This window comes from Solanum tuberosum, unplaced genomic scaffold, assembly GCF_000226075.1.
Source record: "Solanum tuberosum cultivar DM 1-3 516 R44 unplaced genomic scaffold, SolTub_3.0 scf00174, whole genome shotgun sequence".
Lineage (NCBI taxonomy): Eukaryota > Viridiplantae > Streptophyta > Magnoliopsida > Solanales > Solanaceae > Solanum > Solanum tuberosum.
Genome location: NW_006239103.1, coordinates 1,165,628 through 1,186,730, shown reverse-complemented (window position 1 = coordinate 1,186,730; position 21,103 = coordinate 1,165,628). Strand labels below are relative to the sequence as shown.

General features: G+C 30.4%; 4 protein-coding genes across 6 annotated transcripts in view; 3 read left to right on the top strand and 1 right to left on the bottom strand.

Annotated features, from left to right (window-relative positions):
* The window catches only part of LOC102586843 (uncharacterized), a 14,443-nt gene extending 9,768 nt beyond the window's left edge, over nt 1-4,675 (top strand). For all 3 annotated transcript variants that reach the window (XM_015311902.1, XM_015311901.1, XM_006354495.2), the window contains exons 5-9: nt 784-959; nt 1,459-1,575; nt 1,999-2,050; nt 3,337-3,899; nt 4,036-4,675. In XM_015311902.1, coding sequence (XP_015167388.1) covers nt 784-959; nt 1,459-1,575; nt 1,999-2,050; nt 3,337-3,860 — 869 coding nt within the window. In that variant the 3' untranslated portion in view covers nt 3,861-3,899; nt 4,036-4,675. The remainder of the gene's footprint in view (nt 1-783; nt 960-1,458; nt 1,576-1,998; nt 2,051-3,336; nt 3,900-4,035) is intronic.
* Nucleotides 4,676-8,816: 4,141 nt separating this feature from the next.
* Nucleotides 8,817-9,429, top strand: LOC107061902 (cellulose synthase-like protein E1). The gene has a single exon (XM_015311868.1). It carries the CDS (start codon nt 8,968-8,970, stop codon nt 9,427-9,429), a length of 462 nt encoding a protein of 153 aa, XP_015167354.1. The 5' UTR covers nt 8,817-8,967.
* Nucleotides 9,430-13,366: 3,937 nt separating this feature from the next.
* Nucleotides 13,367-15,578, top strand: LOC102586179 (cellulose synthase-like protein G1). The gene is made up of 4 exons (XM_015311867.1): nt 13,367-13,520; nt 13,619-13,788; nt 14,275-14,625; nt 15,111-15,578. Exons 1-4 carry the CDS (start codon nt 13,367-13,369, stop codon nt 15,576-15,578), a joined length of 1,143 nt encoding a protein of 380 aa, XP_015167353.1.
* A 1,249-nt stretch (nt 15,579-16,827) lies between these two features.
* Nucleotides 16,828-18,513, bottom strand: LOC102603640 (beta-D-glucosyl crocetin beta-1,6-glucosyltransferase-like). Its single transcript, XM_006354465.2, has one exon. It carries the CDS (start codon nt 18,330-18,332, stop codon nt 16,971-16,973), a length of 1,362 nt encoding a protein of 453 aa, XP_006354527.1. The 5' UTR covers nt 18,333-18,513; the 3' UTR covers nt 16,828-16,970.
* Nucleotides 18,514-21,103: the final 2,590 nt, after the last annotated feature.

Genomic DNA, 21,103 nt, shown 5'->3' with positions numbered 1-21,103 from the left:
AGAAAATCAATGGGGCTTATTTTTTTCAATGTTATTTCTCCTTTTCAATATTCATTTGTTTGAATATAGGGAATTAGGCACATTATTTTCATTTTTTGTATTTTATTCTTTTTATCTCTATTGCTCATTTTATTTTTACGTAACTCTTTTTTTATATAGTAATTCAAAGGAACTTTTTAAAAAACTGTCAATTATTCTTAAACTTGAATTTGAGATAGAGAAAAAATATTTTAAAGATAAGTTACACTAAATTTAATCGAACGAACAAATTTGAAAGGCATGATTATTCATGATATTTTTTTCTCATTTTTTCATTTCTATTCTAGAGAGATGTAAACTACATTTATTTGATTATTCTTCTTTTATTTTTCACCGATTGAAAACCTTATTAATTGAATAAATGAACAAAAAATTGGCGATGCCATTTATTTATCCTTTTAATATGCATTATAATATTAGTAACTCAATCCCCACACGTTTGTAAAGAGTATCAAACAATTTTAAAGTAACATATGATTGAATGAACACGAATTTAATTTATTTAATAATTCAAAATAAAGTAAAACAATAAAAAAATAAAAGAAAAAAAAATCACTTTTTTAAAAAAGAAAATCAATGAAGCAGGGTAAAAGTAGGAAACAAAGTTAAACGCGGCTTGACAAGGCAAATTAAATTTAACAGATTAAGGATAATTTTTTTCTTCCCCGATTCGTTTTGCTCCATTTTTTTATTTACTTCTTTATATGTTGAACCCCCTCCACGAAAATCCTGGCTCCGCCACTGGACCTGAGTATCCTCCAGTCCACTTGAAAAACAAAGTTTCTGATGTCAGCTCAAATTCGGATGTAACTGTTGTTGTTGATGGTACTTGGAGGGAGGGCGATTTGGTTGACTGGTTGTACGATGACTGTTATTGGTCCGGACAAGTGACGAAGTTACTTGACAATGGAAAAGCTAAGGTAATAGTATTGTTTAAATTTCACACATGCTGATTAATAAGTTGGTGTGTTTACTGCTGATATCCAGTTATATGCATTAGGAATCCCCTAGTTGTCCTTTAGAAATAAATTACTGCAAAAAGTTGTTAAGGATATTGTAGGTATACAGGGTATTTACTGTTATGGTGTATTTAGAATATCATTAACATTGTATTGGAATGATATGAACTTGGATAGAGCTGAATGATTACATATGATTCCACAACTTTATTTGGGATTGAAAGTTGGTCGATTGATTGATTATTGAGATCCTTAGGCAAAACAACTACTTTCTGGGGACTGTCATGATGCCTTTTACTTGAAATTTATTTCTTCAAATCGATGTGATAATTAAAAGCAACTTTAGTTGTGCACTTAATTTTTTTTTCCTTGAAGATCCATCCTCTACTCACCATGCATGACAGCTCTGTATCTTAGCTAATGATTTGTATGATAATACTTCATGTTTTTTTCTTTTTAGATTGAGTTGTTGCCACCTCCATTGGGTGAAGGTGAAACTTATGACGCCTTTGTCAAGGATTTGCGTCCATCCTTAGATTGGTCTCCAGAGTATGGTTGGGTTATGCCTGCATCACAGGTTCTTTCCTTAAACTTTTATGATCTCAATTAGTTAGTAGTATTAGAAAATGTTATCCATGCAAGGATAAGGGAAATATATTGCGAGATTAAAGAATACCTAATTTGACTGGAAAGGAAAATGATTTAGTATTTATATGAAATGGGCCTAAGTAGAGCAGAATGGATATAGGGGATTTCTATGGCTGGCTCAAATTGATATGACGTTGAGGCATAGTTGAGTGATGATTGTTTATTGAAGAATGGGCGCTTTTCTGTGCACGGTTGCTTCTTTTTGGTCAAGGAATTTTTTCAAGAAAAGCATTCAATCATTTTAACCATTTACTCTTATGTTGGAATTACGTTACTTGACCTATATTATTCTGTATACTCCTTCCTCTGGTGCTTAATTTTCTTTCGTATACTTGTCATTTGACCACTGCAGGCTGGTGAAAGTTCTCATCAATATCCTCCGTTACTTAAACTTGTTAGTCAAGGTAACAATAATGTGATACAAACTTCTTAATTGACTGTTAAAGAACTTATTGCTGTACCCATAGGGGTAAAATTACATAAGAGATCGTAATGGGAAGTGATGTTTTTTATTTTGTAATGTAAATGAATAGATTCTGTTGGTCCAGTGAAAATATGATCTTGCTCCTAAACTTTTTGAAACTTTAGGGGTTGGTTGGTCTAGGTAGGAGTTTTAATCTCCACATAAAATCTAGAATTCTTTAGTACGTGCTCACGTTATGTAGGAATTTGTGTGTTATTTTATGTAGGAATTAGTGTAGAATACAAATGTAGGTCTTAGTAATACATGGATTAATAACACTAAAATCCAAAACTAACCGTCATATTAGTAGACAAACTTTATTTTGTGCACTAATTGCTATACATCAGTCTAAACATCCAAAAAGAAATAATCCCTACATTACTCATCTCTGCACAACTCGTCTCTAAACCAAAATGGCCCCTTTAGTGCTTTACCAATAAGCATGTGATGCTGTAGCTATTCGTCAAATGTCTGTTATTTAAATTTATCTTGCTTTGACTAGAAGGATTGCATCACTAGATTTCTCACAGAGTCATGGTTCAATCTGTAGTTTTTGGAATAGTTACTATTTCTTTCTTTGACATAGGTCGTAAATATGATTAAAATAATGTTATTATGTGCATTCATATTGCTTAATTTGGAACATGCTTCTTTACCTTTGTATTTCGAGGCAAATATATATTTTTTAAAAGATTAAAGATGGATTTACGTTTAAACCAATATATTAATTTTGACGTAAATATATATTCTGAACTATGCTTATCATTCCTCTTTAAAGCTCATTCTTCAATCTCCTAGGCTACCTAGTTGCGCTGGTAAAAGCAAGTGGTATTGCACATTAATCGGCAGTTAACATTAACCCCCACTCGTTAAATAAATATACATTTGCACCTCGTTAAATAACTTAACCAAGGTAAGTTGATGTTGTTTGGTGTGGAACACAAGGTGCAAGTAAGTTTATCTTGATCAGTTCTATGCACTTCTCCCAGAAGAAACTGATTAATTGAATCTCATTCTGCACTCGTTTAGCTTATACAATTGGCGATCGCTGGATCTTGTCGTATCATTGTTAGGAGTGTTTCCTTGAATCACAGTTTTAATGCATTCCAACTAAAATTATCACATCTTTGTTTTTTGTTAAATAAGAATTATCTGCCTGATAAAGTCCTCCAACTTGATTTTGGCTTGTAATTATGATTGCAGCTTATTTTGATGTTCTAATTGTAGGACATGCTATAGTTAAAGGGAGAAGGGGCAGACAGGCAAGAACTGGATCATCGTCAAACTCATCTTTCTATACTCGTTTGTCTGGTTACCTACAGAGGGACGTCAAAACTTCAAAAGATGCTGCAAACAGATCAAACGACATGTTAAAAGAAACCGCATCCTATGCATCTTCCTTTGCTCATAGCTCTGCAAAATCTTTACCTGCCTTGGATGATAAAAGGGGCTCTGAATCCAAAGAGTTACTTGATCAATTTTCAAACATTGCTGAACTAAAAGAAGTTGCAAACATTACTGATATGGATCAAAAAGTGTTGGGCCTACTCGACAAGTTTAAAACCAGTGGTGAAATTCCATTCAATTCGTTGGAGTCCGATGAATTGGAGGAAGCAATTCTTGATTTAGAGGAACTTGCAAACAAAATCAGTCGGCTCAAACAGCTTATGGAATCTAAAAGACCTCTGTCTGATGGTGTTACACCTTCATGGAAGTTTGTAAAACACTATGGAACATCGACAAAGAATTGATGGCTTTGGAAGTTTGGCTTGATCCTTCCTGTCTTTGAGGTTATTCCTTACCCCTATTGAAATTTTAGCTGCTGTCCTAATTCAAATCAACTTTGATCATGCTTAGAATTTGCTCGTTTTTTTCATTCATATGTTGTGTTTTGAATAATATTTGCAATTTATTTCTGGATTCCAGCTAGGATACGATTGAGGAACACATCCTGAAGAACTTGCTTAGAAATACTCACTTGTAGTGAACGATCACTACAAGTTAGTAATTCTTGTCTACACAACAAATTCTACGTTCTACGTTCAGCTGGAGAACGCCTTTTGAGGAGCCATGGCGAGTCACTTGCTCTACTCCTTTACTTTTTGTATCTCCATTACATGAAACTTTTCCGATTACTCATCGAATGATAGAGGTGATATACTGTCCTTCTCGTTCGAGATTCATGCAGACTTCTTTCCTGAATCTTTTCGGTCAACATCAAAGCTGTGTAAACTGTGGATGAATTTCCAACTTATATTTTATCAAAGAGAGTGTCTGTGACTGATAAAATTGATGTTATGTACTAGATGTATTTTTTTATGCTTGCTATGTTGGATTGTTTGAGTAAAGAATCCAACATATTTTCTGCAATATTACAAAGCTTATCAGACTTTGGTGCGTATTTCGGGATACGTGGGTCAAAATTAGGTGTAATTGGTGCGTATTTCGCTACTCTCCTATGTGTCTTGTATCCCATATATGTAATCACACTAGATACATACAGGTACATGTATCTAGATTCTAGTGTATCAAGTGTGATTCGAATGTATCTGAATACATAGACAAATCTTGTTCGCCTCCCTTTTGTTGTTGCTCGCCTCTCCTTATTTTGATTTTATTTGATAGCAAATAATATATATCTAGATGTTTAGTATAATTAGATAGTTTATCCATAAAAGTATAGTAAAAGGAGTACTTAATTTAAAATGCATAAAGGAAATATATTTAATTAATAATAGTAGTAAAACTTATCCCATGCTTACGTTTAGACAAATAATGGGACTAATTAACATTGTAGTCATTATCTTTAATGGTATTCACTATTAAATATTGAGTAGACGACATAATTAAGAATCTTAGGATTACATGGCTTTCAATTTGAATGGAGAAAACTTATAATATTTGGTCGTTTTCGTTTATACAAGGTTAACTATTAGGAGGTTACAGATAACTAAAGAGATTTTTATTTTTACACGTAAAAGATTAAAAATATCATTATCCTTTATTAAAATTATATATATATATATATNNNATATATATATATATATATATATATATATATATATATATATATATATATATATATATATATATATATATATATATATATATATATATATATATATATATATATATATATATATATATATATATATATATATATATATATATATATATATATATATATATATATATATATATATATATATATATATATATATATATATATATATATATATATATATATATATATATATATATATATATATATATATATATATATATATATATATATATATATATATATATATATATATATATATATATATATATATATATATATATATATATATATATATATATATATATATATATATATATATATATATATATATATATATATATATATATATATATATATATATATATATATATATATATATATATATATATATATATATATATATATATATATATATATATATATATATATATATATATATATATATATATATATATATATATATATATATATATATATATATATATATATATATATATATATATATATATATATATATATATATATATATATATATATATATATATATATATATATATATATATATATATATATATATATATATATATATATATATATATATATATATATATATATATATATATATATATATATATATATATATATATATATATATATATATATATATATATATATATATATATATATATATATATATATATATATAAAAGCAAGGGATCTCATTTCATTTACAGTATATTTGGCTGACAATTCAGTCGAATAAATTATCATTCAAGAAACGTAAGAATTAGTTCATCACATATGAATAATATAATAAAAACATCCTAATTCGATTTTTAGAATTATAATAACATACCCCATATAATTTTACAGTGAAGTCTGAAGATAATAGTATGCAAGCAAACTAATTCCAATCTTAAAAGATATAAAGATTATATTTCAGACTCTCGATTAAATTTAAAATTGACACATACATATGTTTTTGCTGTTCTCTTGTTGTTGTCTTTTAAAAATAGAAAGATAGAGGTTATAGAAGAGGTGACACTCTTTAACATGTTAACAACATCAACACATAGTTTATCGTCATCCAAAAATTACTTATTTCATCTGGAAAATATAGGCCACATATCATAAGGAGCGTGTTAATTAAGACATAATATAATTAAGTATATTTATTCTCTTTTTAACATTTTTATGAAATTGGGTGCTCAATTAATCTAATCATAGTAAATATTGAATATTATTAGTGAAATGAAACAAAAAGAAGTATCACAAAACCGCTCGTTTATACATTTTAAAGTAATCTTATTTTGTCATTTTTCACCAGGATGCCGTTTCACCACATTTAACATTATTTATCACTACCAATAAAACAAAATACTTGTCACTTGTTTTTAGGTGGTCAAATATGAATTCGATAGATTTAGTAATTTTAATTCATATTTTATATGATATATTAAGAAATTTATTTGATATATATAAAAATTGTAATTTCGAATCCAGTTATTATTACTTAAATCGAACTGTCTTTTTTCCTTCGATCCGTGGAAAGATATACTCTGGGGTTTTCGATTTATTTATATGAAGTATGAAGGAAAGGGACCGTTTGGTCCTTGAAGAGTTCTTTCAAAACAAGGGATTGATTGAATTATCTTATTAAGACAATTCATGGTTCATATGCTTAGTCAGAAGGAATAATCCAATGGAGTTCATGGATTTACCTAGGTCAGTTTATGGGCTAATCAATAAAGGATTTTTATCTTCGAAACCCATTGGGAAGGGCAGTGCAAGAGAAATCAGACAAAAATGATCGGATCTTGGGACGCCCCGAAAAAGATATGAGGTGCTCGGAAATGGTCGAAGTAGTTGAATAGGAGGATCACTATGACTATAGCCATTGGTAAGTTTACCAAAGACGAAAATGATTTATTTGATATTATGGATGACTGGTTACGGAGGGACCGTTTCGTTTTTGTAGGCTGGTCCGGTCTATTGCTCTTTCCTTGTGCCTATTTCGCTGTAGGGGGTTGGTTCACAGGTACAACCTTTGTAACTTCATGGTATACCCATGGATTGGCCAGTTCTTATTTGGAAGGCTGCAATTTCTTAACTGCCGCGGTTTCTACTCCTGCTAATAGTTTAGCACATTCGTTGTTGTTACTATGGGGTCCTGAAGCACAAGGAGATTTTACTCGTTGGTGTCAATTGGGGGGTCTGTGGACTTTTGTTGCTCTCCATGGAGCTTTTGGCCTAATAGGTTTCATGTTACGTCAATTCGAGCTTGCTCGATCTGTTCAATTGAGACCTTATAATGCAATCGCATTCTCTGGTCCAATTGCTGTTTTTGTTTCTGTATTTCTGATTTATCCACTAGGTCAGTCTGGTTGGTTCTTTGCACCTAGTTTTGGTGTAGCAGCTATATTTCGATTCATCCTATTTTTTCAAGGGTTTCATAATTGGACCTTGAACCCCTTTCATATGATGGGAGTTGCCGGTGTATTGGGCGCTGCTTTGCTATGCGCCATTCATGGTGCTACCGTAGAAAATACTTTATTTGAAGACGGTGATGGTGCAAATACATTCCGTGCTTTTAACCCAACTCAAGCCGAAGAAACTTATTCAATGGTCACCGCTAACCGCTTTTGTAAAGCAACTAAAAGGATTATGGAAATAAGTTCAAATGGGAGAAAAAAATCTGTTGATAAATGAATTCCAATTTGTTGACTATTACTTAGAAAATCTTGCTCTATAATCTGGTTTGATCTTGTAGTCCAAATAATCCCGTACCATGATGTATCTGAAATAGTAGTAATTAGTGAAATAAAAAGACTTATAGGTAGCTGTCGTAAAATTCAGAATTCATAAAAATTAAACCCTCAACTTCACTACTAAAAATAATTTAAAAAATGATGGATAGCGTCGGTTCGAAAAATCGACCCTACCCATCAGTTTTAATTTTTTTAAAAAAACTTTTTAAAACCGACAGATGTCCATCGGGTTTTTCTTTTAGAAAAAATGTTAAAAAGAAAATCACCGCAGTCCCTTGATTTTTAATTATTATTATTATTATTACAAAAATTGACAGACATGGTCGATTTTTGAAGTGAATAAATTGCAATTTTAAAGAGTATAAATAAAAACAATGGAAATATTTGATCAAAGAGCAACACGTATAATCGAGTTGTACGATTATCCAAATAAAGTCATAGAAAATATCTGAGTTTGATTTCAAGTAGCTACATTTTTTGTGTATAATTTTGAAAAATCAACCTTATCCATCGATCAACTGTTCCTCCATTTTAACTGATCCTATTTATCGATTTTACAAAACAGGCAAAATCGATGATGTACAATATAATCCGTTGATTTAACATCAATTTTCCTTAACAACCAACTCTATCCGTCGATTTTGACCCATTTTTTTTTTTTTATAGTAGTTCTTGTTTTTAGCCTAGACCCTCTTTCTTAAATTCCTATATATAGGAGCAATATATACCATCTCCATAAATTAAAACCAACTCAAAAACAAAGTACAAAAAAAAAAATTGGTCATGGGTGCACCTTATCTAAATACATGCACATTACAACAACCTCGTGCAATATTTAGTAGAATCCATATTTTGTTACATTTTTCAGCCATATTAGGGTTACTATACTATAGAATAAAAAATTTATTACAAGGAGATGATGTATCAATTATTTCATGGGGACTTATCACAATTTCTGAGGTTATTTTCACTATAATATGGTTAGTTACACAATCCTTCCGTTGGCGCCCGGTAGCTCGGTCCGTCATGCCGGAAAATCTTCCGGCTGATTCCGAGTTACCGGGCGTCGACGTGTTTATATGCACGGCTGATCCTACTAAGGAACCGGTTCTTGAGGTTATGAACACGGTTTTATCGGCTATGTCACTCGATTATCCACCGGAAAAACTCTCCGTTTATCTCTCTGATGACGGTGGCGCCACCGTGACGTTGTATGCTATTAAGGAGGCATGTGGATTTGCTAGGGTTTGGGTTCCTTTTTGTAGAAAGTATGGAGTGAAGACTATTTGTCCAGATGCATTTTTCTCTTCTTTTGGTGATGATGAACGTTTGATACTGAGAGGAAATGAATTCAAGAATGAAGAGGAAAATATTAAGGTAATTTTCTTTAACCCTTTTTATTTGGATGATAAGATGTTCCACTATTACCCTAAAGAAATAGACGTTCAGTCTGAATCAATCCCAAAAGTTAGTATACAAGGTAATTAGATTGACCAAAATCATATATAGACAAACCTCTTTATAATAACGTTGTTTGTTATGATTATCTTTTGGTTGCTATAATGAAATGTTATTATATATATAACATTGTTATGTAGTAAAATGTTATTACGTAAAGGATGACGGTAAATAAACCAATTTCCATAATTGATAGGGAATTCTAACACCCTCGCATGCTTTGACTAGATATCTAGAGTGTGAATAATATAACATGAAAGTCCAACATCAAGTAAACCAAGAATTAGGATAGACTTGACTCTGATACCCTAAAAAATGGATCTAGGGACTAACTCATGTTTCACCTCCAAAAGTTAGGTCATAAGGTTAGAATTAATCAAGATTGCATCAAAAAACTAATTATTTCTCCCGTCACCGATGAGAAACTTCATCGCATTGAAATCCAACTAATCTTATTCGCATAAAAAAGTTTCACTACAAAGGTTAAAACATAAATACTCCTTATCTAAAGTGACTCCAATTTCTTGGACTTGAACTCAAAATCATTAATTAAAAAAAATAAAAAAATACATACCCAATTCTCCATCACAACTTTTGATAATCTCTCTCTCTACTCTTGAAGTGATTTAGACCTAAAACATTTTAATTTCAGCATATTAAATTATTAATTAACACACTAGGATAAAAAAAAAACATATTCTTACAATAGTCACCTTGAATTCTTCCTTGTTCAACAAAATCTTAGCGGACTAATTTAAGAACAATAATATGGTACCAACCGTCATCTTTAACAACTACCTCCAAAATTATATAACATTTTTTTTCTCTTTCAAATTTAATGACATTATCAAATATCATTTACTTTATTCTTCCTATTTTTATTTTTTTTTTGCTTTTTTAATCCACCTTGTGGTGACATAGGATTTGACATAAATCTCTATCATATTTTTTTTACTATTAAGTAGTAAAATTATCATTAAAAAAATCTGATATCATGTTAAATTAAGATTTTGAATCTAACTCACACTCTAAAAAATAGCTTAAAGAGAGAGATTATGCAAGCCTTGTAAGAAGTCCACTGATCTTATTAACTATCGGGACTTTTATTATTCTTTATCATTATCGACCCAAAACTCAATATAGTAAACTAATATATGTTTTTAGTTTATCTGTTCATAATTGCGATTTCAACAATAATTTTGTCCATGGTTGAACTTTTTTATTATTATTGTTTTATAAAGGGTAATATATGGACTTTTATTTATAGATAGTGAAATATTATTATTTTATTGTGCAGGCGGCATATGAAGTATTCAAGAAAAATGTAGAGAAAGCCAGTAGTGTTGAAGGGTCCGTCAGAATGGATCGACCACCCTATATTGAGGTTCCTCCGTTCACTTTTACTTATTTCATTTTTCGATACTACTAAAAATAGAGATTTTATAAAATACAATTTTTCAATCTCAATTTACTGAAAAAAAGGCACAGAGAAAAATAGATTCTTAAAGACTAGGAATAGCCGCTAGACATATTTTCTTGTCTTATTGATTCATATAAAATATCTACGAGTCACTGAATATTTTTTAGTAGAAAATTTAAATGAAAAAATAGTATTTTTTTAGTAGTGTGAGAGTCAAACTGTATGAACTTTTACCAATATTTAATTATTATTTTTTTATCATATTAATACGATGAGAATTGTAACTTATATTATTATTTTTTTATTTTTTTTTATTTGTTAAAACAAATGTAAGAAAATTTTAGGGTTACAAAATGTAATTAAGGTGAGATTAACAATAATAATCAAGTATTTATGAGGTGCAGGTGATACATGATGATAAGGAAAGCAAATTGCCACAATTAGTTTATATGTCACGTGAGAGGCGACCATCGAGCCCTCATCGTTTCAAGGCTGGAGCCTTAAATGCTCTTGTAAGTAATATTTTCTCCTAATTAATAAAGGTTTTGGTTTTCGTTTTTATGCCGTGCACAGAGTATCCCACGCTCACTTAATATTCGATCATTCAAATTTTAATTTGGAAGAAAAGTTTTAATAGCATAATTAGGGTTGAGTTTACATTTCATCAACTTCACTTTTAACACTAGTTTTCTAGTATAAAGATTAATCACAAAGTAATGAGAATATAACTTTTATATCATCAGGTCATCTAAGAAAGCCAATCACATGTAAATTTTTATAGTAGAGATATATATAGATTGGTAAGCTGCAAAACATACTACCTTTGTAATGATGAGATCCTTTAATAAGAGATTTTGGTTTTGAATCAGCCCTAGTAGGAGAACCTTTCCCGTTAATTGAGACATACACAACATGAATTCAAATTATTTTGGCAAATATGTATGACTAACCTAGCTACTTTCCTATATTTAAAATTCACGAACAATCACTACTAGCTAGAAATCAGTCAATTTTTGAACAATCACTTATGGTTATTATTGGTTTGTGGTGACATGCAGCTTAGGGTTTCAGGGGTAATGAGCAATGCACCATATATGCTTGTTTTGGATTGTGACATGTATTGCAATGACCCTTCTTCAGCCAAGCAAGCAATGTGTTTTCATCTTGATCAAAATATTTCTACTACTCTTTCTTATGTACAATTCCCTCAAACCTTTTATAATGTTAGTAAAAATGACATCTATGATGCTCAATCAAGATCAGCATACAAGGTACCTACACATCCTCTTAATATATGTTGCAATAATTGTATTCTATATATTTCAAGTTTTTCAACTTCATAACATTTGTACAATTTTTGGGTGTCTACCCAATCGGGTCGGGTCGGGCCAAATCTGCACCAAATTTTTGTGTTTTCATTGGGCCGAATTTTGGGGGGGAAAAGTGGCCTGACATAGCTCCTAACCATACGGTTTTGTTGGGCTTGGGGTGGGCCGGGCTGGTGCCCTTTTCGGGTTTAGTTCATTTTTGGCCCATCGGTCAAACTTAATTACAAGCACTAATCTATAGGGCAATTTTCGCATATAGCCACTCAAAAATAACTTAATTATGCTCAAGAGTTATAATTTACTAATTACGATTCGTAGCTACATGTTAGAGGGAGGAGAGAGGCGAGAGAGAGAGAGGACAGAGAGTGGAGAGAGGCGAATTGTATACGTATATCTGTCAAATAATTGTATATATGTAACTGATATGCATATGTATTTGTATATCTGGAGAGAGATATTGAGAGAGCGAAGGGAGAGGCGAGCGAGATTGGGGAGGCGAGATCTGGTGAGCGAGAGAGGCTAATTGTATTTGTATATCTATCATATAATTGTATATGTATATGTATAATTTGTATTTGTATATGTATAAAAGAGGAGAGAGGCGAGAGAGGGGAAGAGAGGAGAGAGGTGGCGTAATTACAACTAAATTTAAGCTGCGAGCCATAATTAATTCAAACTATAGCTATGTTAGCTAATTAACTAGTATATGATTGCTTATCCGTGTAATTTTCCCTAATTCAAATTAATAAAACTTATATATTTTTTATGTATATTATATGTATATCTGTGTATATTATATGTATATTTTTACTTAATAAGTATATAAAAATTATATATTTACAAATTAGATCACCTAAAGACGACATTAGACTATAATTATCTCTTTTTTCAGCCATATAACTTTTTTTTTTTAAAGCTATTCAACTTTTTAAGTGAATACGAATTCGAAAATAAATTTATTTAACTTTATTAATGGATAATTTCACAAATTCAAAGCTTACAACAAGATTTTTTTTATATTATTATATTGTTTAACATTATTATAAACCATTTTTATTAGGTCACCCACTAATGTTAATAATATAAATTTACTAATAGTTATTATATATAATACATAATAAATGATCTGATTGTATAAATATTTTTTAAATCATTAGTATATATACTCCTTAAAATCTCATTTCTCTCTTTTTTAATTTTATAGAATAAGTATCAAGGGATGGATGGAGTAGGAGGGACTGTTTGTGCAGGCACAGGCTATTATTTGAAGAAAGAAGCATTATATAGTACTCCAATTAACCAAGATAATATGACTACACTTTTTCTAAAAGCTCAATCAGAATACAAGTGGGAATCTCAATTGTATCAATCAGGTTTTCATCTTATTAATTTACACATGATTGTGGTTATTTTTGTAAGCATATAACTCTATGAACATTTTATTTATTAATTAAATATATTTGGTTCATAGAGGAGTCACTTCAAGAGGCAGAAGAAAAGTTTGGTGCTTCTAGAAAGTTCATCAACTCTTTGAATGATCAAAGAAATGAAAGGCAGAATGTTCTATGTGATGAGATGATTGATGAAGCTAAAACTCTTGCTTCTTGCACATTTGAAGAAAATACAAGATGGGGTAAAGAAGTAAGTATCATCCTATTACTACTAGTCCATATATATTTTTAGGGAGGTTATATAAGTAGATTGAACTGAATTAAGACGGTTAAAATGAGTTGAGTTAAGAGAATAAATAAACAAGTCATTAACTCATTCAAGATTAAAATGAGCCGAGTCAAGATGGAGTAAATAATGAAATATAATCGAACCTGATAACTCTTTTTATGTTTAATTATATCAAACAGAACTAACAAAACTCTTTTTTCTTTATTATGGTCATATATAACACATATCAAATAATAATTAAAAAAAAATGTTGTTTAGCCCAATTTTTGGATTGAGTGTGTCAAAAGAGCTAAATTGGTTGAACGAGTCGTTAGACAACCCAAACTTGGACGGATTAGATGTGTCATATATTCATGACCTTGTTTTGACACTTCTATTAATACTTTTATATTTGCTCCTGTTAAATTATGTGATTATTTCATCTAAAAGCTTAAATTGTTGTTTCAGATAGGGTACTCATACAACAGTTTACTAGAGAGCTCATACACAGGCTATCTCTTGCATTCTAAGGGGTGGAAATCAGTATATCTTTATCCAAAGAGGCCATGCTTTCTTGGTTGTAGCACCATTGATATGAAGGATGCTTTGGTCCAACTCATGAAGTGGGCTTCTGGGCTAGTACAAGTTGGGCTTTCAAAATACAGCCCATTCACTTATGGGCTCATGTCAAAAATGCCTTTAGTCCAAAATATGTGTTATGGATACTTCATGTTCTCACATTTTCTCTCCATTCCTTGCTTCCTTTATGGCATTGTTCCACCTTTGTGCTTCTTGAGTGGTACTCCAGTGTTTCCCAAGGTAAAAATTTAATTTTATCACTTATATATAAGTATCTTTTCAAGTATAATATCATTAAAAATATGTTTAAAAATTCCGGGTTTGCAAGTCGAAATGGACATATGAGCGATTGATTACAAAAGGTCAATCTCCAAAAGACTTGATGGAATTTTCTTAAACTATAGTGGTGATTAATGAAATCTCTAGTTTATTTTCTTGTTTAATGATCTGGTATCCGAAATTTATTGGTGTGGTTTAAGTCAGATCATGTTGCATAGGGCCCCGTTAAGGAGTAAGCATTCCCTATAAGAAAATTTTACATTCCTAAGACTCGAATTCAGACCTTTGATTGAAATGAATTTTATCTATCCCTCCACATCCTTGGTGATGATATACTAATTGGAAATTAAATCAAAGTTAGTGTCAGAGTCGCGTGAGACACAAAATAATTATTTTTTGAAAAATTCATGTACATGACTCATTCAATTGTCTCTATTTATTTACAGGTGACAAGCCCATGGTTTGCACTATTCACAACCATATTCTTATCATCTCTAGCTCAACATTTATATGAAGTCATGTCTAGTGGTGGCAACTTAAGGACATGGTGGAATGAACAAAGAATTTGGATAATAAAAACAGTCACAGCTTGCTTATTTGGATGCTTAGATGTTTTAATGAAGTGGCTGGGTGTTGCAAAGGCAAATTTCAGGTTAACAAACAAAGCTATAGATGAAGAGAAATTAAGGAAATATGAAAAGGGTAAATTTGATTTCCAAGGTGCTAAGTTGTTTATGGTTCCTTTGACATTTTTAGTGGTGTTTAATGTGGTATGTTTCATATTTGGAATGAAAAGATTGGTCTTAGAGAGGTACTTTGAGGAGATGTTTGGACAAGGTTTCCTTTCTTTTTATGTTTTGGTTCTTAGTTATCCTATATTAGAGGGTTTAGTAGTATCAAAGAAAGACAAGTAAAATATGTTTTCTTGGTTATATACAAGAAAGCAAATTTGTGTATATCATGTATAAATAATGTTGGTACAATAATACAAATGTTTATGCTTTCAATTTATTGCATTATTAACTCATGTACATCCGACCTTTCATCTTGATTCATAATAAAGAAAAACAGGAATTAAAGGCACATATTTTTTGATTTTTTTAGAATTTTGAAGGACATCGATCTTTTGTTTTGTAGAAGTATATCTCTCTTTTTAATTTCCATAAAGAGAAAAAATATAGTCCACTTGGATGGAAGGGGAGACCATATTTTATTTTACCTGTGCCAAAAACTGTCTCCTTTTCTCTTTCGAGAAAATGCCTCCTCGTTTTTTTTCCCGAAAGGTAACTTGTCTTTATTTTTTCTTTTTCAAAATTACAAATTCTACTATTAAAAAGATTACCTTTAAATATTGTCGGAGTGGTGATCTGGTTGTGTGTAATTTTTATTTTTTTTACGTAATGTCAAAGTTAATAGGCTCTATTGGACGAGAGGAAGTTGCTCGGATGGTAAGCACCCCTCACTTCCAACCCGAAGGTTACGAGTTCGAGTCACCAAGGGAGCAAAAGGGGTGGGACCTCCCTATAAAATAATAATAATAAAAAAAATAGGCTCTATTGATGAATATGTCCAGTCTTAGCACACTAATATCTTTCTCTTTGGGAAATAATAGATCAATCATCATGTGACATGTTTATATATGTATAACTAACCATTATTTGGCGAAATTTCAATATTGCTCCGATTAATTTAGGTTTGTGTTGAGTAGGACTTGTAAAGGGAAAAGATTTTCTATTTTTTAGGAATCGAGTTCGAGATCTTTGGAAAAGAAAAAGGAATATAATCTCCTTCATCCCAAAATACTTCTTGATGGTGAATTTTAACTTTAAAGTATCTTGTTCATGTCTGAAATAATTTAAGCATTATATGTATTTCTTAAGTATTTCAACTTATAATAGGTATTAATCCTCTCTAGAGTTTGAATTCATACAAGACAATATGATCATAAGAAGCTAATTATTTCTAGCTAAATTACAACATTCGAAATTATTTGTATATAAAATTCTTTTATTTGAATCTTTAGGAGCTAAAAATACTTATACTCCTTGTTTGGATGGTTGTTGCCCGTTGTATTGTATTGTTAGTCTAAATACAAAGTTTGTTTTGATTGTTACTTAAATTCTATTGTATTGTATTGATGGCTTAAATTATGGATATGTGATATTATGTAAATCTATCCAAACTTTGTATTCATTAAAACAATACAGTACGAAATAATATAATACAATATATTATGAAACAATACATAAGGTTTCAACTCATGTAGTGTCCAAATCCTATTCAATCATCCATCATTCCCTTATAAATCAACACAAAAGCTTCAACAACCTTTTAACCCCTTCATCAATAGCTTTCTCCCCTTTGAATTTTATCTTTTCACTCAATTCCATTGCCTTTAAATTAACTTGTTTCCTAGTCTTATCCTCTACCACCCTCTTTATTCCTTTTGCCACCTCTTCTTTCATTATTTCCCCATTTTCACCTCTCAAAATCTCCACCCCTATGCCAAGTTCCTCCACTAATCTTGAATTCAATGGTTGATCATGATTCATAGGCATGGCTATTATTGGTATGCCAAAACTCATGCTTTCTAACATCGAATTCCATCCACAATGAGTAACGAAACCTCCAATGCTTGAATGGTTCAAAATTTGACTTTGTGGTACCCATCCTTCAATAACCATCCCTTTTCCCTTTGTACTTTCAAGAAAACCTTGTGGAACCATTTTTTCTATTGTAGTGTTCAGCCCTTTTGAAAATTTGATTGTCCAAATAAAGCTAACTTTGCTTAGCTCAAGCCCTTTTGCTATCTCTTCAATTTCTTGCTTTGACAAGAAGACTTCACTTCCAAATGATACATAAACACATGATAAACGATCCTTCTTATCTAGCCAGGATTGAATTGTCCCCCAATTCTCCTCCTCACCTATGGTCACCTCGCGAATAAGTGGTCCAATTGGTATCAACTCCTTCTTTCCTATGGTAGAAACATAATCTATATACTTTCCCTCAATCTCCCTACAAGTGTTCAACAAAACAATATTGTGAGAGTGTTCAAAGGATTTAAGTACCACGTATGCAAAGGCTTGCTCATCGCGTGGTTTTATTGGTTTTATATCTAATTTCTTGATCTCATAGTCATGAAGATACAATGAAGAAAAAGGCAAAGATGTAAGGTTTGAAGTCCCATGAAGAAATTGGTGGTAAAGGTAGGCAAGACCAGAAGTTGAAGAAACATAAAACATAATAGCATGAATATTGCATGATGAAGCCATAGTTGCTACCCATGGTTGGAACCCATCATATATAATCAAGTTAGGTTTTAGGGTTTCAATTATGCTTGGAAATTTGGAAGAAGCCATTTGAAAGGCTTGAATAAGAGTGGAATTAAGATGGGGAGGGAGGTCATTAGTTGTATGGTAATGAGGAGGCAACTCATGCAAATAAGGTAAGTGAAATTCAACAAGTTGTATGGAGAGATTATAACTAGTTGAGTTTTTATCTAGGATTTCCTTGATAGATTTGAGAATAATTGGTGTAGAAAGAAAATATATGTGAAAATTCATTTTTGATAATTTCTTGGCTAGTGCCAAAAAGGGATTTACATGGCCAAAACCTAACCATGGAAATAGTAGGATACTAGGACTATTTCCCTTAGTTCTCTCCATGAATGAAATAATTATTGAAATTATTCATAGTTTTATAGGGTAGGAAAAGTTTAGCTATGTGGTCTTTTCAAACCACCTCTGAATTTGAGAGAAATTTACTTTAACCATTTAGTTACATAGAAATATAAAATACCACTTAACAATTTTCAAGTGAATTTGAGAGTGATTTGATGAATTTTCTCTTTAATGTTTGATGTTCATGACTCGATTGACATGTAACGTGAACAAAATTTTGTCAATTGAAAGAATTCAAAGTGAAAAATTTAAAAGAATTTAACTTGTATATATTGATATTCCAAAAAATATATATACTATATATAGCTATGCTTAAACTCATGACACTTTTATGTTTTTTTTGTAAAGATACTTTTACGTTGTCAATATATAAAAGTTAACTAAAAAAATAAATAATTTTGAATGTTCATTAAGAACATGTTTTACGTGTTATTACACACGACCACAAGAACGTGACTTCTCTCCGGTCAGTGGCGGAGCTACAGTATATTCAGGGTGTCCAAGCGGATATCCTTCGTAGAAAAATTATACCATATATACAAGTAAAATGATACGTTAAATGGTTAAATAACATATTTTGAACGCCCTTGAAACAATGAAGTATTGTAGCCTAGTGATTACTGATGCGCAAGGAAAGTTCATGACTCTGTCACTGTCTTCAATAAAAATTGTCTCATAAAAAATAAGTGGACCAAATCTATTTCTTTTTTCTTTTTTCTTTTTTAACCTAATCGTCCAGACCAAAAATGATTGAAGTACTTGTGTAATGCTAAGCCACATCCAAATTTAAAGATAAGATATGGTGAATCCTTTTGGATTTTGATAGATATATAACGTTGTACTAAAATGAAACCTTATATATATGCTACAATTCTAAGTGAAAAGCCAATCAGAGACTAGAAAATCAACACCTACAGTAAGATATTAGATGAAAGTATGATATTTTGTGACTAGTGGCATTACAACATGCGGTGAAGGGTGGTCAGTTAAACATCGTTTGTCAAAAAATTATATTTTTTATATAAAATTATTTTTTATACGTATATATTAAATCTTGAACATTTTTAACGATTTTTTTTATTTTGTCACTATTTATAACGTACGACGTACGTACAAAATTTTAATTTATCGTCATCAGAAAATATCTGTGGTCACTGAGTAGGTAGTTTTTAACATTATATAATGACCTTTTATGGAAAAATTATAAAATTAGTCAAAATTTCTAACTTATTTATTGAAAATAGTTACAGTTTAAAATAATTATTAAAAAGAAGAATATTTTATTTATATAACAAATGTATTCTAATCTAGTTCCTAATTTTTTTCAACTAATAACCACATTTTGGGACTAAAATTAAAACAAAAAATAAGACTCACGTTCTCATATTCCCCCCATGTTTCATTGTTAAATCATAAAAATCTTTCAAAAAAATTTGTTTGTTTTGTATTCCAAAAATATGTTTATGTTCAAAGTTGAATATATAGAAGATCAGCTAAATTGTATTCTAAATTATTTTGTATTTCAATCATCTAACATAAAAACAAATCAAAATCATTCAACCATGGACTATTTGTATATCAAACAGATTACAAAGTAAAAATGTATTTCGAACCTCAATTGTATTCTAAAGTGTATTATATTAAATTAAATATACAATTTGTATAACGTCATCTAAAATGTATTCTATCCAAATGTGTATTCGAAACTTTCTACATACAAATTCATATCCATTCAACAATTCAATTTTGTATCAAAATCAAAATGTATTGGAAATAAACCTTTCAATTGCTATTTCCAAAACAATTTGAATACGAAATAAACCTTTCAGTTTCTGTGTTCAATATAAATTGTATATGAAATAAACTTTCAATTTTTGTATTCAAAATAAATTGCGAAAAAGTTGATCAATCAACTTAAGAACCACTTTTTTTGGTCTCCTAATCTTTTGTAACGAAGTAATGAGAATTTTCAATACTAATATTACCTAATTTGAAAGGTTTTCTCCCCTGATTTTCTTTAATTTGTTATTTCTGAGTTGTATTCTGTTAAGTTAAACCAAATAAAAAGTACATAATTCAACCCATAGCAAACTAAAGTATAACTGTTTATTGTAAATATTGAAAATGTAGCTAATGACCCTATTTAATGCTAAAAGTTCGTTGTTTTGAAAATTTTCCCTAATTTTTTTTTAAAAAAAGTGGTTTATATATATATATATATATATATATATAAGTGAAATTATACGCTAAATGGTTAAATAACATATTTGAACGCCCTTGAAGGAATGAAATGTTGTAGCCTAGTGATTTCTGGCATGCGAGGAAAGTTCAAGCTTTAGGTGGCCACGAGTTCAAACCTCACTTGTTGGCGCGCTTAAGCCTTTTTTCCTTCTTCATTTATTTTTAGACATGAACCTTAAAGTAAATTTTGTAGTACACTTATTGGTCCAAAATATAAATACTTGTATAATTTTTGGTAGAGCCGTCAATATGGGCTAGGCCTGTTGGGCCGGCCTGGCCTAACCCGGGATTTAATAGGGCTGGGCTAAAAATTTTGGAGCCCATTTAAAAAAAGGGCTTTTTAGCCCGGCCTGAATAAGCCTACTGATTTGTGGGGCTTGAGAAATATAGGTAGGGCCGGCCCGTGGGCTAATACAAATTAATTAAAAAATATAATATAATATTAAAATTTAAAATTAAAGAGATCCAAACTCAAAATCTATTTAAAGTTTTTTAGGAAATCACTAAGTATAGAA

Bases quoted from the DNA above. Each gene is read 5' to 3' on its own strand.
- LOC107061902 (XM_015311868.1), top strand. From the start codon at position 8,968: ATGCCGGAAAATCTTCCGGCTGATTCCGAGTTACCGGGCGTCGACGTG.
- LOC102586179 (XM_015311867.1), top strand. From the start codon at position 13,367: ATGGATGGAGTAGGAGGGACTGTTTGTGCAGGCACAGGCTATTATTTG. The intron at 13,521-13,618 runs GTTTTCATCTTA...TTTGGTTCATAG, and splicing joins ATCTCAATTGTATCAATCAG to AGGAGTCACTTCAAGAGGCA. The intron at 13,789-14,274 runs GTAAGTATCATC...TTGTTGTTTCAG, and splicing joins ATACAAGATGGGGTAAAGAA to ATAGGGTACTCATACAACAG.
- LOC102603640 (XM_006354465.2), bottom strand. From the start codon at position 18,332: ATGGAGAGAACTAAGGGAAATAGTCCTAGTATCCTACTATTTCCATGG.